Source organism: Dendropsophus ebraccatus, chromosome 15, assembly GCF_027789765.1.
Source record: "Dendropsophus ebraccatus isolate aDenEbr1 chromosome 15, aDenEbr1.pat, whole genome shotgun sequence".
NCBI classification, from domain to species: domain Eukaryota; kingdom Metazoa; phylum Chordata; class Amphibia; order Anura; family Hylidae; genus Dendropsophus; species Dendropsophus ebraccatus.
In genome coordinates this window covers 68,183,013-68,203,738 of record NC_091468.1, presented here as the reverse complement: position 1 = coordinate 68,203,738, position 20,726 = coordinate 68,183,013, and the positions used below count along the sequence as shown (strand labels likewise).

General features: G+C 41.1%; 1 protein-coding gene across 2 annotated transcripts in view; it reads right to left on the bottom strand.

The window, feature by feature from the left end:
- Positions 1 to 10,628: 10,628 nt before the first annotated feature.
- ESR1 (estrogen receptor 1) overlaps positions 10,629 to 20,726 on the bottom strand; it is a 129,969-nt gene continuing 119,871 nt past the window's right edge. For both annotated transcript variants that reach the window (XM_069954797.1, XM_069954798.1), the window contains 2 exons: positions 17,851 to 18,034; positions 10,629 to 12,384 (listed from right to left, as the gene is read on the bottom strand). In XM_069954797.1, the coding sequence (XP_069810898.1) occupies positions 12,156 to 12,384; positions 17,851 to 18,034 (413 nt within the window). In that variant the 3' untranslated portion in view covers positions 10,629 to 12,155. The remainder of the gene's footprint in view (positions 12,385 to 17,850; positions 18,035 to 20,726) is intronic.

Sequence of the window (20,726 nt, the reverse complement as noted above, 5' to 3'; positions counted from 1 at the left end):
CTATGCACAGTGATAGGGAGAAACATGTTAATCATCGCTGGTTTTGTGTGACAGCAATATGTTACAGGCCCCATGCTGTGCTTGTTTACATGCGCACATTTATACATGAGCTTCAATGGGTCATTAGGTATATTGGTTTTAGAAAGATTGCAAGAATCATCCAAGGTCTTTTTAGTAATTTCACTTGCACATTCAATGTACTCGATATGGACCATTATCTTACCGATCCTTTTCAGACAGTCCTTATATTGGCTGTAAGCTTCATTTCTTGTTTGTAGTGACTGGGAACTAGATTTACAACCCCCAAAAAAGTATTTTTTTATTTTTTATTTATTAGAATAGGAAAGTAATAACGTGGAAGATCTCAGATTCTATCTTTTAAATCACAATGAAATCCATTAACTTTTGAATATATTTTGAATTCCTGCACTTAGCACTCTGCTCTTCCCTTCCATATATTAACTAGAGATGAACGAATATACAGTAATAAGGAAGCAAATTGCTTTGCTTTTGTTCTATTGAACGCGAACCTTGCCGAACTTTCCACATTTGATTCCCGATGCTTCCTGCTCCGTGTGGAAGGTGGAGATAGCTCTGGTACCGCCTGGAATTCTGGGATATAGCCTAGGTAATAGGCTGTATCCTGGAATTCCAGGCGATACCAGAGCTGTCTCCTCCTTCCCCGCGGAGTGGAAAGGCATGGGGAATCAAATGTGGAAGGTTCGGCAAGGTTCGAGTTCAATAGAACCTAAGATTTTCCGCTGTTCGATCATCTCTACCCGGTAGGCGACTTATCAGCCTGCTGCCTTTTAACCCTGTGCCGCCCCTCACAGGTGCCGGGAAGAACTGGATCCAGTCCTGGGAAACTGGGAGAAGCTGTAGCTTTAGCACAAGCTGTAGCACAAGCTCTAGCTTTTCCTGGCATCTTGGGAGGTGCGGCACTGAGTTAAAAGGCAGCAGGCAGATAAGCTAACTGCCAACCTGTCAGCATCTGGGCAGCGCACTCGGCTCCAGACACCGACGGAGCCTGGCCAGTTGCTGAGGGTGCGCTTACGGTGTCCCTAACTGCTGGCCGGGTTTCTAGGGGCATGGATACGCCCGTTGATCCTGCCGTGGTTGCCCTGCCCCTGGCTGAACGGCTCAGCTGCTTGCACTTCGTATAAGCCAACTGGTGGCCGGCACTGGCAGTCAGAATAATGTTTGTGTTCTCGGACTGGAGTCTCAGCCTCAATCACGCCTGAGGCTGGGACTCAAAGCCCCCTAAGTGTCCTCCCCATTCCTGTGTTCCCTGCCTGCGATAGAGCCTCATACCCTGAGTTTACTCTTGACCTACCGACTACTCCTGATTTGTATTCCTGGTTCCCTGACTTTCTGGCTTCACTTTGGACTACCCCTTGGATCACATTTATGTACTGTGCAGACCGGTAGTTGCTGACTCTGATGTCTGACTTTGCGCTTTTGTGTTTTTGTCTGTCTTGTCTTTGTTTAGTGTACACTTATACAGGCAAGGGACTGTAGACCCGTTGTCCACTACCGCCTAGGGCAGTTGAGGCAATTAGGCAGGGACAGTGGGGCAGTAGCCTGTGCCAGGGCAGCACCTGTCTATTGTCACCCAGTTCTCTACACTGACACTAACAAAGCAATTAGCTTCTTTATTACCGTATATTTGTTCATCTCTAAAATTGAAATTCGATTGATTAAAATAGACCTATTTTTTGGGTTATAGACATTAAAGTTACCAGCTATGCCATTTTATTTTTGGAACGTTATCACAAATCTTTGGTTTGGTGTCACACTGAGGTTACAGGGGTATTCAGTATATCAATGCTTCTCAATTCCAGTCCTCAGGCCTCACCAACAGGTCATGTTTTGAGGATTTCCTTAGTATTTCACAGGTGATATAATTATACTCAGTGCATCAGGTATCATCACAGGTGTCTTTGTATGGGATATCCTCAAAACATGACCTGTTGGTGAGGCCTGAGGACTGGAATTGAGAAGCACTGCAGTATATAAACCTTAAATAATATAGCCATTAAATCTGTTGAGCAGCTCACCACATGATCCCTTACCACTAACTGGCCCAGAATGGTATTTTTGTAGCCCGTCACCTAGGATTATAACCTATAGCTCATCTTCAGTCTGCTGATCAGGTATGGTCAGTTCTTGCATTAGGAGTTATAGAAGGGTGAGTGAACGAAACAGCAGAAGATTGGAGGAGTGTCTGTAACAGAACTAATGTTTGGCTCGGCAAATGAGGGAGCCCAATATTTAATGCACAAGAGGATAGAGACTTACTGTACTGCAGCCAAGGGAATACAGGTGGAGGAGAACAGCTTGGAATAGATGTGAGAAATGCATGATGGGAACTGTAGTTTGTTACCCACACCGGCTGCTGCTGAAGCCATGTCTACTCTTGCACCTTCCTCAGCAACTCCTGAGGGAACCTGAAGAAGGTACTGGTACAGCACCGAAACACATTGCTCAAGTACATGTTGGGAATAAATGTCAAGAATATCACTGGGAGTCTTCATTCCTCTGTTGGTCCTGCTCCAAGGCATTTAAAGTGGTTCTGTTTCTTGTTGATATGAAATCTTTGCTCTAAGGCTAATACATCATGACGGATGACATGAGCCTTGAATACAAGCCGGGCAGCAGACAGTTTATATCTATATATCTATATGCACAATAGTGTTGTGCCCAATATCTAACACTACACGACCAGGTTAGTTTGGTACTTTCATGTGTTTCATCTGACCATCAGTTATTTACTGAATATACCATGTAGTGCCCCTTGTATGTTTATCTTTTCGTCTATTCATGTCCTCTGTGGGCCTGCCACGTCCTGTCCCAGGTCAGTTCTCACCACCAGGAACCAGCTGGGGACCGGGAGTGGCGGACTGTGGGTGTCAGCGCTTGAGTCGGGGAGGTAAATGGATGTTATTTTCTCCCACCCCCTCCTTGGCCATATTAAAAGAAAGGGTTCTGCTTGGTCCCCCTTAAAAGTAAACATCCTTTTGTCTATTATAGGTAGAGATGATCGAACAGCGGAAAATCTTAGGTTCTACCGAACTTGAACCTTCCGCATTTGATTCCCGATGCCTTCCCGTTCCTTGGGGAAGGAGGAATCTGCAAAATTTGTGGATGTGAATAGACACATAGAAGCCAATGGGATTTTGCAGATGTGTGAAAGAGGCCTAAGGGGGCATTCACACATTCCCTGATTACGATCCTTGCACGGAACTCTCGGCATCAGGATTTGTTATGATACCGGGAGCTCCAGATCAATTTGAATCTTCACACTACTGTACTGATAAAGCTGTGTGGCTGTGTCCGCACATTAGTGCCAAGATTTAAACTGATCCGGTGCTCCCAACACCATAACGTTGATCCGGTGCTCCCAACACCATAACGTTCCATTCCACAGCGGATCGTCCTTATTAGGCTTGATCGAACATCTGAAAAAGCTAGGTTCGATTGAACTCGAACCTAGCCGCACCTTCCGTATTTAATTGCTGATGTCTTCACGGTTCGTGCAGAAGGAGGAGACAGCCCGGGTACCGCCTGGAATTCTGGGATTCAGCCTAGGTAGTAGGCTGTATGCCAGAATTCCATGCGGGACCTGGCCTCTCTCCTCCTTCCCCACGGAATGGGAAGGCATCGGGAATCAAATGTGGAAGGTTCGAGTTCGATAGAACCTAAGATTTTCCGCTGTTTGATCATCTCTAATTATAGGTGCAGAAGAACCCCAGAGTTTTCTATGGAGGTTCCCAGAACTGAAATAGTAGTGTACAAGAGATCGCCCCAAATATAAAAAAAGAGAAAACACTGCATTGTTATTTCTACTTTTTTTTATTTCAACATCAAACGGTTTGAGAAAACATCTTTGTAGTCTTCAGGTTTTTCATCGTATTTTAATTGTTTCATATATTTTATCCAAGACAAAGCAGAAGCGTACACAATTTTTTTTCTTAAACAAAACAAATGACATTGACAATGTAAAGTATCTCACCAAATACGTTTGGTGCATGAATTTCAAGTTCAAATGAAAAAAAAAAAGTATGAAATTCAATGCAATCCAAAACAGATTATTTTTATTTATTTTTTTACCGGTGCTGCATATTTAAAAATTGTAAGCGATACAAAACCATCTTCTACTAAAAATTAATGAATTCTTCTGTACAGCTTTCCTCTTCTGCTCTATATGTGATGCTTTCAACTATAATAGTAATTCTATAGCCTAAATTAAGTGCATATCGTATGAATGAAACTGTAATACATCTATCTTAAGACTTTGAGCACGTCTTAGTAAAATGACCAGAAAAGGAGAACAGAATACCTGTGCTAGTAATTACCATTATTACTAGTTGTGTGGTTTTTTTTTCTTTCATTTAAATAAAAAAAAAAAATTCCAAAAACTTTTTGAGCTTTTTGCTACAAAACATGCATATTCCCTGATCTTTTATTGGGAATTTGAAGAAAGAAAGAAAAAAAGGGTTGCAGTACCTACTGTACGTCGTGTCATGTGTGCCTTTTTGATACGATTATCTCAATTCAGACAATTTCTGCAACCTGTAAATTCATCTACAGCTGTATTTACGTTGTGTTTTTGCATACAGTTGCGATAAAAAAAAAAAAAAAACACAGGTAACTTGCCTTCTCAATTGAGTTTGAGCAGCAGAATACTAAGATATACTAGTCACCTATGTGTCAAAAGAACACCCTTTCGGCCATTTAAGACCATGAAAAATTTGGCCTACATATACACCAAGTATACACAACAGAAGTGGTATGAATAAGTTCTTGAGTCCATATCTAACTTCCATAAATCTGCATACTACCATGTTTCTCCTAAAATGAGACAACTTTTTTTTTATCTTTTTAAAAACATAATATGCCCCTACACTGTAGCCCCGCTCTATATGGTAGTTAGCCCCCATACTGTGTATATCCAACTGTTAGGCTCCTGTACTGTAAATTCCCTTGCCGTTAGGCCTCCATACTGTATACCTCCCTGTCCCCTCTGTAATTCTTTCCACATACTGTATACATCTCCTCCACCCTCTGTATTTGCCCACATACCCTCCATCCCCCCCATATACAATGCCCCCTACTGTACATCATCTTACCGCTCCTGCCTCCCCTGCAGCCTGTATTGAGCAGGTGGGGGTGGAGCATAACAAATCTGGCCCTGATTGGCTGATGCTCAGCACCCAGTGTCAGGGATCTGATCAGCTGACTTGAACCAGGGTTTATTATTGGAGTAGGGATTATATTTCAAGTCTACTACAAAAAAAAACTGCAAAATGAAACTAGGTCTTATTTTCGGAAAAACACGGTACAAGGAACATCTCAGGAAAGGTATAACTACTTTATAAGGTGCCAGTTCTTTTAACTCAAGTCATCTATTTGAAGGAGTATATTTTTGTTTGTTTTTAAATCCAACCTGAATCCTTAAAAATTGGTGATCATCAGGGACCTGGCAAGTGTTGGAGCAGGAGCACCGGGGATCAGGCAGGTGTCACGCTTCCTGTATAGAAAAAAAATACTCCCACCTGGAAAAATCCATTGATAAATCTCCTACGTTCTACCATTTTCTGCATTAATTTAAATATAAAAACAATTTGTTTTTCTATATTTGAGGTTGAAGTTCTTTCTGGTGCATTCTCTGCATAAGGAGCACTACAGTCTATGGGCCCAGGGGTGTATCTACATAGGGACTGGGCCTGCACTATGGTCTTGCCCACGACTTTCCCATGTTTTCTTTAACCGTTAGATTATAATAAATTGGACTGTTCCCATAGCAATAAAGTATTTTACTATTAGGTTTTTGGAATTCTGTACACTTTAAAAATATAATTTTTTTCATTTCCCTACCTGAATTGTAACTTTTATATAAAAGACCACGTATGGTCAGAATGTTAACAATCCAACATTTTGTGAGTTTTGATATTTCGGAATTCTGACCAAAATTGTGCCATTCTGTCATCTATGCATACTAGTGATAAATTTCAGGTGAGCAGCACTTGTAGTGTACCAGGCCCTAGCGCCACAGTCCATTCATGTAAACTAAGATATTGCAGCACTCCAAATGGGTTGCGAAGCTAAAAAATATGTTTATTCACTCTGTGATAGAGCTGAAACATTACCTTTTTCATATAGGTGAATAAGTGTTTTTTTTTTTTTACTTTTGTAACCTGTTTGGAGTGCTGCGGTATGTTTAAAGGGGAACTCCATAAAATTAAATGAACAAAGGGCAAATAGGTGCACTCAACACTTCCCCACCGATTGTTTGACCAGTTAAAACTTTTACAAATTATCCCAAATCTACATCATGGCCCAGGAAACTACATCTCCCAGCATGCATTGGATCTCAGAACCAACTGCCAACTTTCTTGTAGAATCTGCACACCATTGGCTTGATCTGCTTCTGCTTTGCACAGTAAACACAGTATCTATCTCCTATCTATTTATCTATACATATAAATTAGAGATGGATAAAACAACAGTGTCTCTTTTCCCCTATACTACTCAGGAGAAGCTATTGTTTCCCTGCCCTTGTCTAGGTAATCGCTGATTGTGTCAATGATGGGTGGGGTTACAGATGAGGTGTTTCAGCTTGCCTGGTAACAGAAGAGACACAGACCATGTGACCTCTCAGAAGGGAGCAGGCAGTGAGGATTTTCAGCAGCTTCAGGGTGTGAGTCAGGATTTGCTGCAGACAAACCAACTCCTGTAAGGGTCCATTTAGACAGAAATATTATCTGACAGATTATCTGCCGAAGATTTGAAGCCAAATCCAGAAACAGACTATAAACAGAGATCAGGTCATAAAGGAAAGACTGAGATTTCTCCTCTTTTCAAATCCATTCCTGGCTTTGGCTTCAGATCTTTGGAAGATAATCTGTCAGATAATCTTTCTGTGTAAATGGACCCTTATAGAAGCCTGTTACACACAGACTTAGATTATGGGCGGGATTGAACAGGGTTATATCTTTAACTATAGTTCCCCTTTAAGTATACATACTACTAAGTACCTATTCCTGCTGCCATATGAGCAGAGTTCTCATCAGCAGGATATAGTGGGTTAACAACCGCTGCTAAGTCACATATATTAGCTGCCAGTATTATTAGAATTATCCTTGTTTTTATTCACACTTTTAGCTTATTAAGTAAAATTAAAAAGGCACAAAAACTTTCACATGTAACTTCCCATCAACACCTATGGTTTGGATTTATGGGAATGATGTGACACTGTAGAAGAAATACATTCAACTGTCCAATAGGCTTAAACCCATTAGGGTAACATAAGGTGCTTTTCTTAGTACAATCAATGCAGGCGTATAGATACAGGAATACACTGATCATCCATAACATTGAAACCACCTGCCCCGGCTCTGACCTGTAGAGGCCTCCACAAGACTGCAGCGATCCTTTTAGTCCTGATAGATGGTGGGGCACCCATGGAAAGAGCCGATCCCACATCCCACAGATGTGAAATCAGATTGGGATCTGGGAATTTAAAGACCAAGCGTAACATTTATCAAGAATGGTGTACGCCAGTCTTAGATCCCTATGCTTGCCGATTGTTCCTGCTTCACCTTTTAGAATTGACTCTTCACTCACGGTGCAATGTGTTCTATCCCTTGACAGGAGAGACACTTCACCTGTGGTTTTAATGTTATGGCTCATCAGTGTATTTGATACCGCAAAAACCTATCTGTATCATGCGTACTTTTTGCAGATTTGTAAAAGTGGAAAAAATGGCCACAAAGAGGACACTAGCTAGTTACGGAGGTTACAGTCCCTAAAAATACAGATCTCATAGACTTATATTGGTGTGTTTATGCCTCAATTACAGTCCGCACTAGGACATGTCCTTTTTTTTTGTGGTATCATGAATCTGCAAAATTTGTGGATGTGAATAGGCCTATAGAAGCCAATGGGATTTTGCAGACGTGTAAAAGAGGCCTAAGGGAGCATTCACACATTCCCTGCTTACGGTCCTTGCACCGAACTCTCGGCATCAGGATTTGTTATGATACCGGGAGCTCCAGATCAATTTGAATCTTCACACTACTGTACTGATACATCTGTGTGGCTGTGTCCATACAATAGTGTAAAGATTTTAACTGATCCGGTGCTCCAGACATCATAACGTTCCGTTCCTCAGCGGATTGTCCTTATATACAGACTGTGCACGGAATGTGTGAATGCTCCAAGTCTAGGGTTTTGTATACAACAGACTGGCTCACTGCTCACCAACCTTTACAACCACATCTAGAATAAGGACATTTCGGGAACCTTTTGGCTGTAATCTAGAGTTTTCAGGGCTGCTTTTGGTTCAGGTTACAATTTTTTTTTATTTTTTTTTTACAAGACTGCAGGTAAACGTATCACTACATGCACATAAGCATGATGGATCTTTGTTGTATCTCATTGCATTAACTTTCTAAAAACATTGGGGGACATTTACTAAGGAGGCTAATGTCTACGACTATTCCAGTGTGGGTTGGTGTTTATTTAATTCCAATATATTGTCTAAGTAAAAAGGTCACAAAAAATTTCAGCCGGTACTGACCAGACATAGGCCTGCACCAGTTTTTACAACTAAGCACAAATCCCGGATTATGCTAATTTCTGGGTGAAAACTCAAAACAGGCAGATTAAAAAAGTTGCATCTAAAAAATATTTGCCTGTAGAGTACTGGTTCGTAAATAGAATTTAGACCGAAAATAGAAAAAAAAATCTAATTACTCACCTAAAAAGAGACACAAAGCCCTTGATAAAGTTCCCCTATAGTCTTGAAGCCTGAACAATGCAGCCCCTAAGAGTTAGATGAGCATCCTAGTTTTGCTTTACCTTGATAAGAAGAAAAAAAAAACACAGCCCCTTAGATATTTCCTCCAATTTGGTGCTGTATGGTATATGGATAAAAAAAATACTCAAAAATAGTATAAAGTTTTTTGATTTCCTATTATTCCCTATTTTTTTTGTTGCTGTTGCATAGTAGTCAGAACATGTAATTCTATTCTGCTGCTTTGTGTGCAAATGTCCCATCATGGATGTCAACCCCCCCCCCCCCCCCCCCACTAAATACCAGGAATAAATGGGTTCATATTTTGGTCCATTATGATAGATAGAGTAGTGCATTTATAGGGCGCCAAGCCCCATTTCATCTAGTGCTTATTTCACATTCAATGATAGTGCAACTTTGCTTTCATAATAAAGTAGTTTTACTAAGAGCAATCATTATATATGAGTATATTTTTCTAGTAGGTGTTCAGAAGAGACCTAGTGCCATTGACTGTTGAAATAGATGCTTTCTAGAGCTGGACCGGATTTAGAGATTGGGGTCTCCTCCCCTAATGTAAATGAGCAGCATTAGGTTAATGCCATCTCCACCTATGCTTCTATAATAGTGCAATTAATATGCCATAAGTAGCATATATATAAAGGTGCATAGCTTTAGAGAATGTTATAGATCCTAAATAAAATTGCCGGAGCACCGGAGCTCAGAATTTAAAGCAAACGTACCACTAGATACATCTTTTTTTTTTTTTTTTTTTTTTTACGCCAACGGATCAGTCTGTCTCCAAACACCGGCACGGAGTACTGGAGGTGGGCCTGGCAGCCCCTTTTTTTGAGCTGCCGCCTGGTTTCTGCGCATGGCACCAGTCTATTCCCTGCATGGAGCACTGGGGGTAGGCCAACCCAGGGGCCAACGGGCCTACCCCCATTGCTCCATGCAGGGAATAAACTGGTGCCATGCGCAGAAACCAGACGGCAGCTCAAAAAAAGGACCACACCAGTGCTGATCCGTTAAAGCAAAAAAACCATCAGGTACATCCATCACTTTGTTTTTTTTTACCTTAATCAGATCAGAGAGAGAAGATCTGTCAATGTGAGTTACTCAGTAATGAGACTGTTGGCCACAAATAAAACTTGGGCATTGGTAATTTTGGGTAACATCACATTAGATGAACATTAATAGATGAAAGATGTGAAAACAGCTTCAATGTTCTGGACGTTCAATATTCCAACCAACAGATTCATTAGACGTTGCTTTCTTTGATCACCCGATTGACCACCTATGCAGCACAATCTCCTCCTCTTAAATCCATATTCTCCCTTACTGTTAAAACCTGATGTCCTTTACTAAGGACATGATCATTGATCCGCTATACCTCATTGGTCCCATATCCCTATGCGTGTTAAAGGGGTTATCCAGTGCTACAAAAACATGGCCACTTTCCCCCTACTCTTGTCTCCAGTGTGGGTGGGGTTTTGAAACTCAGTTCCATTGAAGTAAATGGAGCTTAATTGCAAACTACACCTGAACTGGAGACAAGAGAGGGGGAAAAGTGGCCATGTTTTTGTAGCGCTGGATAATCCCTTTAATGTCAAAGCCTTAGGGTGGTCCCCAGTAGATTCCGCTTACACCACCAGCCTTAATCCTGGACCCCAACAGGGAAAGATCTAACAATCAAGGCTGCGGGGGTTGGAAGATACTGTTAGGGCAACATGAAAGTCATGACAGGTCCCTTTTAAATATCATTTCAAGGAATAGCTCTTCCAGTAAAAAACCGTGTAGAATTCACTGAACGGTTAGGGGTGTATACTGGAGGATTGAAATTAGTAAAAAAAAAAAGCCGTTCACACAAGACGTATTCCACTTCGTTATCACAATGAGTTAAGGTACGCAATATTACATTTTCCATAGTTTGGACCATTGACCAATAAATAGAGATGAGCAAACTTCAAGCACGCTCAGTCTTGTCTGAACCTGAATGCTCGGCACTTGGCTCCCAGTGGCTGAAAAAGTTGGATGCAGATGGGATATATGGATCCATGTTTTCCAGGACTTCATCCAACTTCTTGAGCCACCAGTGTTCAAATGCAGAGAGTTCGGAAGAGCCTGATCGTGCTCGAGGTTTCGTCACCTCTTCCAATAACCATTCACCTATACACTCAATTTGTGAAGAGTTAAATCAGGCTCTAATAATTTCTTTGTACCTTTTGATACTGTGTATTTATCATTTGTTTTGGCCACATTTCACAGTCTAATATGACTAGAGAACTGACCTCTCCAGTGATCAACACTCAGAATTAGATGAACTTCTCCATTGGCCTTTTAACATCTTTAGTTCCATAACATTAACCATGGTATAATTCTGTCTAATGTAACCATAATGGAGGTGAATTTTTACTATATTTTCCAGCCCTACAATCTGATTTGTACATACGGTATGAGCTGTGCATAGCGCTGAACACAAGTCACACAATTGGCAGCAAAAACAAAAACCTCTTGAGTGACGTTGATATTTCACAGTTAAGGCCACACATGTTTAGTGTTATAAAAACAGCATAAAGGAAAAGACATAGCATAGGATTTCTTTTAACAAACGTTAAGAACTATAAAAGCACTTGGGGCCATAGCCATGGTGACCCACTGTGGTTGGTCAAGATTGAGGACTTCTAGCCTTGAGGACTACACCACAGGTATAAAAAGAACATTGTACCCATCGTAATTTTAGGCACCATGTGCATGCTGTATTTTCATGGCAAGTTAGGGAACGTTAGTCAAAAGGTAGAGAAATCATTACGCAACATGGATGTTGGAACCTATATACAGTAGTACAGTACAAATAATGGAACTATCAATATCTACAGAAACACTGAGAACTAGATACACTTACATAACTGCGGGTAAGATGGTCTTGTATATGATATACGGTAATGTTATATGTTTATAAGAGGTTGTACGCGTGAACCTATGTAATACATTGAGTGCGCAACGCGTCGGCCGCCGTCCATGCTATCTCCACACGACCTGATCTAGTAAATACAAGCTGAAGTAATGAGCTAGTGCCTAGCGTTACACGTAAGGGTGTACGGAAATTACGGAAAGCTTCCATTCTGTTGGGCAGAGCCTATTAAAGCAAAAGGTTCCTGTCGCTTGTGAAGTACGCAAGCGGACTATGAAGACCTGCACTATAAATGATTGGGGATAGATGCATGCCGGAGTGTGTTTTACATATGCAGCGGATGTGATACACTGACTATAGTTAGGTAGTATACTGCTGGGAACTTCTTGCTTGGCCGCTAAAAGCCAATCAATTAAAAAAAAAAAAAATGAAAGGTAGAAAACGCTCTCATACTGTACTCTGCAAACTTGCTTCCTCTCTATTTACATAGTAAGCCTGTAAGCATGGCGGCGTGGTGGTTGCAGCATTTATAGGGCTCTGGCTCTCTTCCTCTTGAGCTACAAATTTGTCTTTCGGTGTATGCATCCGATGAGCATCCAGCATCTCCAGCAACAAGTCATAGAGAGGGACAACGTTTTTGCACTTCATGCTGTAGAGATGTTCCATTCCCTTATTGCTGTAAAGATAAAAAGAATAGTATTTTTTTAGGGTTATAGTATGGAAAAGGTTTCGGTTAGAGTTGAGCAAACTTTGAGCGTGCAGCATTTGATTATTAGCCCTAGGGAGCAGCGAACGGCAGCGTGCCCAGTCATCAGATGCCCCAGATTTATCACAGTGTGTCAGGTGCATTTTTGGAACACTACAAGTCTCATTTAAAGGGGAATTAGCAGCAGGTTAGAAGAATCTAACCTGCTGCTATGTCCTTATAGTGCACAGGGCGCTGAGGAGGAAGGTATGTCTGTTACCTTCCTCCTCTGAGCTGTTCCTGTGCTGTTACCTTGGTCCGGAGTACTGTTAGGAGCACTGCCCTGCCTCCATCACACAAGCCGACCCACATCCACTGATTATCATTAGAAGGAGCCGATCGTAAGACCTGCCAGTGCTCCTAACGGTGCTCCGGACTGAGGATTAAACTGCTAACGGCATGGGAACGGTGCAGAGGAGGAAGGTAGGAGACATACCTACATCCTCGGTGTCCCGTGTACGGTAGGGAGATATCAGCAGGTTAGATTCATCCCCTTTAAGCTGTAACCACACTCCCTTCGTGTAAAACATATAATAAATGTGGTGCAAGTCACATTGGGGCAACTTGTGTGAGACTTTTGGGCCATTTGCAATAGTAAATCTGGGCCGCTGTTTATACCTTGCACAATATAAAAAAAATTGCTATTATCATAATCCAGAACATTTTTTATACCTCATATTAATCTCTAAATTTATGTACTCTGACATCAGATAAAAATAAACGTGCTGCAGAAGTGTGTAGAATTAGAACCTACCACAAATCCATTTATTTTGGAGGGTCTTAGTGCTTAGTTCATGGTTGAGCAGTTGTTTAGTACAAGTCCCTGAAGGTATTGCTTTTCCTCAGCTCTTCATCCTAGTCCTCCCACCCTGCCTACTTCCCTCCCCCAGCACTCCTGCCAGTTCTCTGCCCAAAACATCTAATCTCAGTATATTGCAGTGTTCACAGGGTGAGTTTTCACTGCATCACTCTTGCGTTACTACAGTGATGATGATGATGCAGTACTGCAATGTGTGAACACAGCCTGGTGTAATTACTCTTTCCCCAAGGCTGTGTCAACACATGGTTTTCCCGCTATTTTGCCACAAATCAAGAAACTGCAGTAAAATAGTGCAAAGTTTGCTGCTATTTTAATGGTGGGAAAAATGGTGATATTGGGAAGATCTATTAAGGTTGGCTGGATGGGGAGAAGCCATTGGGGATTTGGAAAGCCCAGAATTCCTTTTATTAAGATGAATAGCAATTCTGTAAAACAGACGTGATGACTTTCTCCACATTATTTTTGGAACAAAATATTATAATTTATTTAAAGGGATATTACCACCTTAACTAACATAGTTGCACTTGTAGATAAATATTTTTAAAGTTGCCAAGTTAAATATTTTTGCAAATACATTGATTTATCAATCCTGCCCCTTCCTCCTAATATGCTGCTCTTCCCCTTCCATTGTTTAGGTTCCCGACCACCACCCTGCTCTGGCTGGTTTATGTATAAGGATGAGAAATCGTTCTTTGTTGTATCATTAGCTCATAGTAACATTACTGCTATTTCTGCCGTATCTTTATATACTTAGTTATATTATTTAAATTGGCTCTAAAATAGAAGATTCCGTGGGAGATTATAATACAGAAGCTTCAGGAAGTTGCTTGATCAGTTTTCTCCTGGGATGACAAAAGTTTTTTCCCCCTACTTTTTGGACCTTGGCATTATCACGTGTATGTAATCACAGATATATATATATATACTGTTCAGCCTGTTACCCATATGTGATGGTGTTGTGCTTGACTTCAGCCCTTCCCGTATAGCAGCCTATCCCACAGCATCCTGTCCCTTGTGTATATGTGTAACAATTAGTAAATATGTCCTCTTTATCGGGTATACCATCTTGTATACTTTGGAAGCCTCCTAGAGCCATAGTGTTTCTATGTAGACTTTTTCATTTAGACAGAAGATTTATAACGTGAGTCCGGGCCAAGTAATAGTGCATGTTCCTTAGAATTCTCTGCCAAGCACGTCTTATTATTAGAGCAGATCAGAACCCTTATTCTAAGAGATTAATATTTGCTTAAGAGCTTTATTAAAAAGTACTGGGAGTATCTAGTAAAAAAAAAAAAAAAAAATTCCAGCCTTTATCTACGTGATATTTTAACAACTCGGCTACATAACTTAAGATATGGTTCATCAAAGCAAACTGCAGAAATGCAGCATGAGCGATAGCCTGGGTATTCCTGGTCAAGGGACTTAAAGGGATAGTTCACCGAAATTTTTGTTCTTTCAAATCAACTGGTAGCAGAAAGTGCCAGAGATTTAATAATATACGTCTATTAAAAAAATGTCAAGTCTTCCAGTACTTAGCTGCTGTATTTCCTGCAGGAAGTATTCTTACCAGGCTGGAGAGCAGGAGAGGTTTTCTATGCAGATTTGCTACTGCTCGGTACAGTTCCTGACATGGACAGAGGTGGCAGCAGAGAGCACTGTGTCAGACTAGAAAAAATACACCACTTCCTGCAGGATGTACAGCAGCTGATAAGTACTGGAAGACTTGAGCTTTGTGTCACCAGTTGTTTTGAAATAATTTTTTTTTTTTTGAACAACCCCTTTAAAGTTCCAGACACCTTCATGAGCTGGTGGACAAATGCTTACTAAGCCAACAAGTATTGTACTTAACTCCCACGTAGACATGCAGCCAAGCGTGCAAGTATGGAGAGACAAGAACAAAGTATAAGGCATGCTGAAATACAACAAAAACGATTATTTTCCCCCACATCTGCCCTTGATGGTGAGAGTTGGTACACCCTCATACACATGAGATAATAAGACAATCCTACCAAAATCAATAGGTTTGGATTACTTTGCCCCTATGTCACTGTCTTTTTTTTTTCCGCTCAATACTCCAGGCGATTTTAAGAAACTTTGTAATTGGGTTTATTAGGCAAATATGCCATTATCTGCATTCAAAAAGCCTTTTCCCAGGTCCCCCCCCCCCTCTCTCTCATCCACTGCTCTTTTATATCAGTCGGGCCCTGTGTAACCTATGGAGGGGGAGGAGGAGAGAGGGAGCAGCAGCAGAGGACAAAGGATTACACAGTGGGACCTGTGTGAAAGCCGGTATTCAGAGGTCAGAGAGGTCACTGCTGACTGTCAGAGGAGATAGCCCGGTGATGTAGCTGTGAATTTACTCTTTGTTGTCTTGTTTAGGTGCCTCATCTCCCTCCACCCCTCCCCTCTCCATAGACAATCATGAAGACAGGGGGAGAGCTTCAAACTGCTTTTTCATGATAAAAATGCATTTTTCGGCTAATAAACCCAATTACAAAGTTTTTTAAAATTGCCTGTACTATTGATTTTTGAAAATAAAAAATTTAAATGACCGTGACACCTTAAAGGGTCAGTACATGTTGGCTCAGTGGAATATTCATTAGTCATATCCCATTTATTTACTGCTAGGTTACCTCTGAATATAACTGCATACAGCTCAGCAGGGGGATGGGCATATCAAGAAACAATCTCCTAGAAAGCCACCGTTTTCTTTTTATAGTATTTAATCACTATATTGCCTTGTAATAGCAGCTGGTGGCCTTTACAACACCTAAATTAACTTTAAAAAGATGGTGATAAGTTCACACTACAGGATTTTTCGGCCGTCATTGCTGATGTCCATCAAAAAGGCATCCAGTATTTACCGATGACGGTTGTCTATAATGATCATAGCAAAATCCCTTAGTGAGAACTTAGCCATTTGGTGTAAAGTAGCACTGCAATTGGTCCGATGCAGATTATTGGCCAAATCCGCCCAATTCAGCTGATCATCACTCTGTGTAACAGGCCCTAAGATATCATATTTTATTCAATAGGAACTCCTGCAAGAAAGTTCGGACCTAAGAAGTTGGATCTCCAGGTCATGTACTTAAAGTAATACACAATAAAAATGACAAAAATGGGGAGCGATCTTTTTCTTGACCAACTCATTATTACACTACAGGCTCCACTCTGCCCCCCCCCATACACCTGCAGTACCCCCACTGTAATACCCCCGTGTGCACTGCGTTCTATGACCAGCAGGTGGTGGTAGTGACCTAATTCTCTAAGCTGGGGGTGGGGCGTACCGTCAAGTCAGGTATCCCTGTCACACATGGCAGCCCCACTCACCCGGTACTCCGCCCAGCCGTAGCCCTTGTACTTGTCCGATCCTTCCTTCACATTGACACGGATCAGCAAATACTTGAACACCCCATCCGGGTCTATATCTACTACAGGCCTGTGGTAGATATAGACTACCACCTATTCACCGCTCCCAAAGTACATTTTTGTGTTTTTCTCTATCCAGATGTTCTTAAAATAGTCATGACTAGCAAGAGGACGTTGGAGCTGTGGGTCAACATGCAAAGAGGAAAGTGACAAATCTAACAAATCCAAAGAGTAAGCCATGGTAACTGAACAAAGCAGAGAAGTACCGGATTGGGGAAAAGCTAGTGGCAGTAGCCGCCCCTCAGATATTCCTCATAGTCCTGGTGACTCATTTTAAGGCAATCAGAAATCACTACCCCTAAATCCTTCTCTTCTGAAGTCTTTGCCAACACAGAAGTGCCGATGTGATACTCAGACAGAGGATTCCTCCTCCCCAAGTGCATAATTTTACATTTGGAAACATTGAGCTGCATCACCACCTATCTAGCAAAGCTAAATCATTTTCCATATTACTGACACCTCCAGGAATATCAACCCTATTGCACACTTTTATGTCATCGGCAACAGACAAACCTTACTCCGAAATAACATGGACAATAAGTAGTCCTCTCCATTATCTGTGTGAGATCAGAAGTCCTCAATATTCATGAGAAGAAGAAAACGCCGCCCACCAGCAGTCAATCAGCAGCTAGAGGGGAGGGGGAGGGGTGCGGCAAGAATCCTATTCTCCTGCATATTAGGAGAACAGCTGAACAGAATGATGTAAGTAATACACTCATCTGTGTCAGCATTTCTGTCACTAGTTTATGCTGCCCTCATTTAAGGCGTCATACACCTAGTGACAGATTCCTTTCAAAAAGGCTGTATTCATGTTTTCCAAGAACCCCTGAGCCGCTTCTAACTTTGTCAGTCACCGGTATTCAAATGGCGAGTGATCTGGCTTGAGCATGCTCGATCTCTAATCATGACCCCTTTAGAACTCTTTTAGTGAATTCACCATGACAACTTCTTTGGGAGATAGTTCCATAGCTTCACTGCTCTTACAGTAAAGAATACCCTTCTATGTTAGCACAGAAACCCCTGTCCCCCTGTTATGGGTAAAGCCCAGGGTATAAATCGCTTATGGAAGAGCTCTCTGTATCAATGTCTGATATACGTTATTAGGAAGAATAGTTCATTTTTTATGGCTTGTCTATTTATTTCCTTACCTCATATGTCTGATATGTGAAAGAATGAGAAGTAACTGAGCCAATCGTCTTTGCTGCTGTTGAAGGGAAAGTCCAGTTTTAGCCATAAAATGCACCAATGTGTCTATAATTTTGTCCAAAATCACATGAATTTGGTCCGTATCTTCTAGAGATTCTAAGGTACTAGATAAAAATGTATATACACCTATAAAAGGAGGAAAAATAGATAAGGTTAGATAATAATTTATGAAGACCACATGGGACATAGGGACATCATTAGACTCTCCACCCACTATATGAGGCAAGGTATTGCATAGCGGTCAGACAGGGGATACATTTACAAAATGAGAAAATCCCTTTAAAATTAGACTGTAGGCTACAATATTGTTTAGGCGATGGCTACCACAGACAAACTCAACCCGACGCTGACCTCTCTACTCTTCTTTGTCAGATTTGTATCTATCCATGCTCCATATTGGAGTTGATACCTTTCTCTGCGTTGTGTGATTCGGCATGTAGCTAACAATGTCACATAGGTGGGTCTGCGACACTGTCTGTACCCGCTGTACCTGTTCTCTCTGGACACCTCCAAGAACGATTGACAGCCAGCCCATCTTTGGCTGCCATGGATTTCAACATAAGCTGGCTGTCAATCAAATCTCGGACAGTGTTACAGACAAAAAGAAAAGTATCAACTTAATGCTCACATAATAGGTAACTGGAAACTGGCAGCATAGACATATGCATATCCATGCAGTCAGTTTCTCTTTAAAGGGGTATTCCACTCAAACATAACTTAGCTGCCCATGGTGAGACTAACAATTCACTTTCGCTTTCTGCTGAAGACATGAAAATCAGTGTATGAGCTTTTCTCTCCGTCTCCCCCTCCCTTCAGAGACAGATGAAAACAAGTCCCTGACTAGCTTTGTCTGCAACATTGTAGCTTTTTTGTAATGCTGGGAGGGATAATCACAGTGAATTCATCAGCAACTTGACCTAAGATTAATCCTCCCAGCATTACAAAGAAGCTACAAAGTTGCAGATAAAGACTGCCAGGGACTTGTTTACATCAGCTGTCTCAGAAGAGAGGGGGAGACAGAGAAAAAGCCAGACACACATTTTTGTGTCTTCTGCAGAAAGCAGCAGCTGAGAACTGGGGGAAGGAGACTGAATAGATAATAACAAGTATGGAAGGAATAGTTAGTCTCACCGAGTGGAGTACCCCTTTAAAGCACCAAAGTCATGAGAATTAGTCATAATGAATTTGCACAGTACATGGTAAAGAATATGCTACAATCTAAATAGAAGGAAAATGGTCTATTTTATTCACTAGCTACAATATAAATATATCTGTCATTCCCCATTAACTATCATTACAATTTCTCCGTAAATTTATTTCACAGCTTTTTTTTTAATGCTTTCTGACAATTTATAGAATTACTTTTATAATTTGTTCATAGACCGTAATCAGAAAAAGCCGTGCTCATCCTAAATGCAGAAAATAAATCCTGTTTCTTCCACAGTGAAATTTTTATTCCTATAAATTAGCTGTAGAGAGCTTGTTGACATCAGAGATTATATTGGCATCACAGAGGCGCTGCCGCCAAAATTATTTTTTAAGAAATCAACAGGGGTTGTGACCGCAAGCAGGATTGTGATATACTTTATTTGTTTTTAAGTTTTCGTAAAATTAACATTTAAATCAACATTATATATATATATATATATATATATATATATATATATAGCCACTAGGTGTCTCCCTTTTTGCCAAACTGCGGTCACACAGGAAGTCCCCATCCTCTGCACACATACCGACACGGTTTGGTATTGATTGACAGTTATTCCTGAGCGCACACGGAGCAGGACAAGTTTTCACTGCACATGTGTACAACTTCTGTGTGTCCACAATTAAAAGCAGAGAATCCTCATCCTCGCACTGTATGGTCAGCTCTCCTGGTTCACAGCATCAAAACCTCTGTAACCACACAGTGACATTATACTGACTGAATTGTTGTATAACAAAGAGCATTGTCTTCTGGTAAGCTACAGAGCTGATAATACAATTAGTAAAAGTTAATAATAATAATAATAATAATAGTAGTAATAATAATAATAATAATTAGCCTAAGGTAATTGTGCTCAGTTGATACACAACCTGCATGATGGACAGGTGTCTTTCCTTGTGTGAGCGCAGAAAGAGCTGAGACTTCCTGTGTTTGGTCTCTTTTTTTGAACAGAGAAAAGAGCAAATATCGGCACATAAAGAACATGGAGCACAGTTTGGCTGTATGTATAATGCGGCTTTAAAACTCAAAAAAATAAAGTGAGTATATTGGAAAACTGCTTGTGTTCCCAACCCCTGTTTGCGACAGGTACGCTTTAAAGGTGTTAAGAGAAAAATGAAAATTCTACAGATTTGGGGTTAGTGGAAAAGTAATGAAGAAGCAAAATTTGCCTACTACAATCCCCTATTGCTACCTTCTGATTTGTTTACGCAGCCCTACAACATTTTGTAATGTTCTTTCTCTTCATTAGGGTATGTCCACACTACAGAATGCGCTCGTAGAACTTCAAGCAGATTCTGCTGCGTGCCGCCCACTTGAAGTTCCGCCCACCCCATAGGCTCCAGTCTATGCTCAAGCAGATTCCGCAATACCAATTCTGAGACATGTAAATTCTTTGGGCGGACGGCGGAATCTGCTTGAGCATAGACTGGAGCCTATAGGACGGGAGGAAGTTCAAGGGGGCGCGCAAATTCCGTAGTGTGGACATACCCTTATAGTGAGCTGGAATATTATAATGTTTAAATTACGTCCTTTACAAACAGTTGGCCGTTCATCTATCCACAGGATAGCTCATCAGTCACTAATTGGCAGAGTGTCCACACCTGTTCA